Source organism: Phoca vitulina, unplaced genomic scaffold (genome assembly GCF_004348235.1).
Source record: "Phoca vitulina isolate PV1807 unplaced genomic scaffold, GSC_HSeal_1.0 scaffold15, whole genome shotgun sequence".
In the NCBI taxonomy this organism is placed as follows: domain Eukaryota; kingdom Metazoa; phylum Chordata; class Mammalia; order Carnivora; family Phocidae; genus Phoca; species Phoca vitulina.
In genome coordinates this window covers 17,844,368-17,849,824 of record NW_022589718.1, presented here as the reverse complement: position 1 = coordinate 17,849,824, position 5,457 = coordinate 17,844,368, and the positions used below count along the sequence as shown (strand labels likewise).

Below are 5,457 nucleotides of genomic sequence, written 5' to 3'. Positions count from 1 at the left end.
AATAAATAGTGGTTTGGGGGATGCTTGTAAAACTGTTAGCACTAATCATAAATCTCTAAATTCTGCAAAGAAGATCCTCCATTATCTTTTATAGAATACTATCATCTATGCTGTGCAAAGCATATGTATTCTCATGACTGAGGGAGGAACATTTTAAATCATATGTGTCTAAATAGTTAAACATAACTTTAAAAATATACATTTGCCAATATTTTTCTCCATTAAACCAAAAAAGAAAGGGAGATATGTTCCAGGTTTCAAGTTTTTGGTAGCTTTAAATCTACATTCTGCCTTCTTTTTTGGCTATAAGCAGGCATGTCTGTGTCCTCTTACTCTTTTCAATCCTTTATTTTCTCTTGTTGTCTGGAGTACTAATCCTATTTTTGCTTTTCCTTTCTTTTCTCTTTTCCTTGAATAAAATTTGGAGTAGCAGCCATGATCTAGGTTGAAGGTGAGCAGAAAGTATTTTAATTTAATTTCAACATCGATTTTTTAAAATAAAAATATACATCTGTGCTGTAATAAAGATGAGTAATCATTTTGGGGAAGAGCCAAAGGATATCCTTTTGACTGCATCAGAATGTTAATAGTGCACTTAATTTGTTATTTTTCATCTATTCACACATAAGCAATTACATCTCTTATTAGTATAAGAATGAAAACAGCCTACTATTTTATATTCCCATATTTTCTAGTACTTACTTTTAAAAGCAGCATGGAATGAAAAATAACATTTTTGAGAAATAAACCTTTTCTATGGCAAGTGTTTATATCATATGAATATAAATAGTGATCATTAGAAACTACTGGGGCATCTATGTAAGTAATTTATTACTCTATTATAATGAATTATAATACATTACTTATCCCTTTAATAATTTCAGAAAGTTGAAATAAAACACGATCTTACTGTGTAGAATGCTAAGAAAATAAAAATAAAAGCGTAAAAATGGTAAATTTGTCTAGAGAGTCAGGAGAGGGTAATATAGAGGCTGACGAAATTGAAAACTCTATAAGTGGTTTTAAACCTTATATGATGAATAAAAATATTTTCTACTGGGATAAAAAAGAGTATTCTATAAATTTCCCATTCCTGTAAATTAGTTAACATAAAGAAGCTCATAATGGCACTTGTACATTTGCTTTGATACCTTTTGACATTCATGAATGTATCCATGGCCAAATGATCCTGATATGTAACATCTCATGACTGGCAGGTCCACACTGCCTTCCCCTGCTTGGGGGTTGTAATTGCTATTTGCACTTTGCCTGTGAATTACACATCTTTGTTAAAATTGAATCTTGCTCTTTTTACATACCCTGCTATGTACCAGCCATGGGTAGTTGTCTTCCTCTTGAAATTATGATTCAGGGAATCTAGGCAATATTCCTTTCTTTAGTTCACTTCCCAATCCTTCCCTTGCCCTATTTCAAGTTTATTTAGAGTTACTGCATTTTCTGACCATTGTCTCGCTTAGTCATGTGTCAGTTGAAGTGGAGTTGAATCCTGATTGCCTTGAAAGGTTATATAAATAGTTTCAGTAAACCATATTTTTGTGATCAAATTTCATTTTTTAATTTTAGGACTATTCAGCCTAATTAATGTGCATGGGAATTCATGAAATAGTAAAATACTTGGAGGTCTCTCTCTTTTGTTTTTTTAATACCTGGAAGTCTCTTGCTCTGTAGACATTTAATTAGGCCCAAATTTGGAACTGATTTGGAAATCACCTATAGTTTCCGTAGCTCATATAATGCCAGTCTGGTCAACATTACATGGTGGATATAGTTTTGTATTACTAAAGATGAATTAAAGTCATTATATGCATGACTATATATAACTTTTGAAAAATGGGTTAAACTTAGCCTTTATAATTAAATAGTAAATCACCTTTTCTTCCAACCATAATTTTAGGCCATACTAAGAAACTATCTTGAGGCTTCCCCTTCTGAATAGTGTTTAAACATTAATATTTATCTTTCTTAGACTTTTGTTTTCACAATTGTAAATTTTAAAGTTATCTCAAAGATAGTATCACTTTAATATGCTCAAAATAAATTTGCTTTTTATATTCAACTTGCTGAAGGCAATAACAGATTGATAGGGAATATGAAATTATTCTATATGGGAGAACTAGAATTTAAATAAAACATGTAATTATGTATTTTCATGGTGCATTACTGATAATGTCTAGAAAAGAGGTTTTTTAAGAGTTATACATTTTATATATGTTCATTTACTCTTAACCTGGAGCCTTATTATTTTTCATCATACATCATGTAAAATGAACATGGAAAATTTATTTTGAGAAGTTTATGTTCAGCTCCACTAACTGATGTTAACCTTGAAAGCGGAAGGCACAAGTCGAAGTTTGAGAGAAAGGTAGTATTGATAAGCTTGTGGAATAGAATAAGCTTAAACTAAAGAACCGCGTGCTTAATCATAAAGCTGAGAGCACTAGGTTTAGCTGCAGACTAGGAGGGGAAAAACTGGTATTTGCGTGTTGATTGGGGAGATGGTCATGGAGGTTTTTAGATATTAGAATAATAACTGTAAAAGATTCTTCCCACCCACATTTATCTGTTTCAGGCATATTTGTGCACTTATGTGCTAGACCCTTAGGACATATTGGTGAATAAGAAAGATAAAACTTGCCCACCAGAGCTTATCGTCTACTGGAAGAGTCAAACAAACAGATAACAAATGCATACATTAAATAATGATAAATTGAAGTGACAGCTGTGAAGAGATGACAGAGGAGGGGGAGTATCTGAGCGACTCATTTGAGGAAAATCCTCTCTCCAGAGGTGACTTGAGTCTGACGTATGAGGGTTAAACTTGCAAAGAGGGAGAGAGAGCTATCCTGTCTGAGGGATGGGAGCCAGGGTTAAAGAGCCCATGGCAGAAGAAATGGCAGGTGGAGGTAGACCATGTGGCTGAAGCAGAGCCAGTGAGGAGACAAAGATGGAGTTAGAGAAGGAGGCCAGGAGACTAGTTGATGCACACTTAAATAAAATAAAATTTAAAAAAAAAGATTTTTTTTTTGAAACAAAGGTAATTATTTATTCAGCACTTTTTCTGAATCCAAAAACATTTTTAACATTCACTAGTTTATGTGCCATAATAAAACAAGAGGAGAATGTTTAAATCCCTTCAAAAGTCAAGCTTTTACACTAAAAGATATTTAAATGAAAAAAAAAAAAAAAAAAAGAGCCTCGACGCCAAATCTACACCCTACAAGTTAAGTGTACTGACCTCTCAGCTTCTATTTAAAGAATAATTTTCCAGTAAAGGATTGCTTATGGTAAGAAGCATCAGTAGGAGAAATTTTATTTCTATTTGTCACTTTCTTTAAAAGTCTTTCTCAAGCCCCCCGACACTGAAAGCAGCAGAGATGTAAAGTGAGTACATGTGAATACACGCGTATGATCCACACATGCATGTTCCTCCCAGATCTACAGGAACGAGATAAGGCAACATGTGAAATGAATTAAAATGCTTGTCACCTACTGGATTCCGGGCAGAGGGCAGTCTTTAAGACCCAGCAGCACAGTATTTGTCTGGAAAGGAAATGTTGCTTTTTGACAGATGAGAGAAATCCCCTTAGCGCTGGCTGTGGGAAGAGAGAAGTGAAGTCAGTCACCTGGTGGTGAAGGCCAGTAAAACAGCAAAGCAGGAGGAAAATTTTTCTCTCCCTCTCTGGCTTTCTCTCTCTCCCTCTTTTCTCTCCTCTGTAGGATCCACCTCCTATTCTCTCAACTCTTTTTAGCATAACCTTCAAAGGAGATCGTTCCCTTCAGACTTTATTATCTTCTTTTCCCCATTGAGAGAATACCTCTTAGCTGCAAGACATTTTTAAGTCTATGCAGGACTTCGGGGATTTGGTGATCTTGCCGGGGAAATTGATCATTGCTAATGCTTGGGACTCACAGTGTGCTAAATTAGCTACCAGAGTAAGCCTGACGGAGGAAGGCTTTTATCATATACTCTTCTCTTCAGTTTGAACACATTTGCTTGAAATTTGCCGCATGATGCTGTCCAGGGAAGCAGCTTTTTTTCTTGGGATGCAGCAATTCGCTGGTTTCTAAGCTTATTGCAGAAGAAGAAATAATCTTAAATAGAGTGGATCTCCCCCCCACACACACCCCCTTCTTGATTCGACTGAGCTGTGTTGCACCGCGGTAAAGATCACCTGTCACTAATCTTTCAGGAAGTAAAACAAACTGAATTATAATTATTATTTATTTATTTTTATTATTTTTAACCGGTGGAGGCGGCGTGATCACGGAGAATGAGACTGAGAGAAGCTGCCAGGGCTTGGAGGAGGATAAAGCTGAGTTTAGGCTGGAAACTAAAAGACTAGCTTGTCTTTTGGTTCAACTTGCCCGGTTTCTCTCCACTTCCTTTAGTTTCGTTCCATGGACAGATCAACAAACCTGGACATTGAGGAGCTAAAGGTACGTGATCCTCCGGGCGGGCGTCGGTCCTGTTTTCTCGCGCTCGCCTGCTCTCTTGCTCTCCTCTCATTTTTCCGCTGCCTCTTCCTCGCACCGCTAGAATAGTTGGTGGCCCCGTGGGACGGCGAGTGGGCATTTGGGGTGCAGCGTACCCGGGCGCAGGCGCCCCTCGGGGGGCCGAGGACATGGAGGGCGGCTTTCTGGGGCTCGGCTTGCACTCTCAGGCTGGGCTCCCTGCCTGCCTCCCGCTCCCGACAACAGTCGCCCGGTCCTCCTCCTGGTGAGTTGTAGCAGCACTCTGGGTGCAAGACCGGGCGCCGAGTGCTCCTTAGCCTCGCCGGGGAAGCGGCGGCAGCAGCAGTCTCTGCCCGCTGTCGCCAGGCTGCCCGGCAAAGTTGCCCGAGCCGCGCCGCCACTTTGCCTCCTCTTCCCCGCCCGCCCGCCCGCCCGCCAGAGGACAGCCTGTTTCCGCTCGGAGATGCCGGGTACTGAGGCGTCGGTGGCCACGGCTTGTTTTCATTCCAACACTTATGAGACCCTTTTCTCCCACGACCGCTAAGGCGGTCTCAGCCACAGTTTCACTGCCCCGGGCGCGAACTCGTGTTCTGGGTGGGGATGGGGGGTACTGGAGAGGTTCTCCGGCTGCCTCCCTACGCCAGCTCAGCGACCGAACCTGCCCCAGGCACCCTGCGCAGAGCGGGTCTGGGGAGTGGGGAGGAGGGAGGGTGGCACCTGCGGAGGCTCCGGGAGGCTCCGGGTGTCCCTCCCCCTGTGTAGCTGAGCACTGTCCTGGCCCCAAGCCGCGCCCCCACCGACCCGCCGTTTAGCCGAGGACCCTCTCCGCACCTGCTCCTCCCTCCCGGATCCCCCGCTTGGCCCCGAGGGGATGGCTGGCAGGGGCATCCAGAGTGACAGTTTGCCCCTCTGCCTGTGGGCACCGCTCCTGCAGTGCCGTTTTTAAAAAGACCAAAAAAAAAAAAAAAAAAAAAAAAAAAAAAT

At 40.9% G+C, this 5,457-nt stretch overlaps 1 protein-coding gene across 1 annotated transcript in view; it reads left to right on the top strand.

Moving 5' to 3' along the window:
- Positions 1-3,584: 3,584 nt before the first annotated feature.
- SGCZ (sarcoglycan zeta) overlaps positions 3,585-5,457 on the top strand; it is a 1,037,264-nt gene continuing 1,035,391 nt past the window's right edge. The window contains exon 1 of the mRNA XM_032413510.1: positions 3,585-4,458. Coding sequence (XP_032269401.1) covers positions 4,420-4,458 — 39 coding nt within the window. The 5' untranslated portion in view covers positions 3,585-4,419. The remainder of the gene's footprint in view (positions 4,459-5,457) is intronic.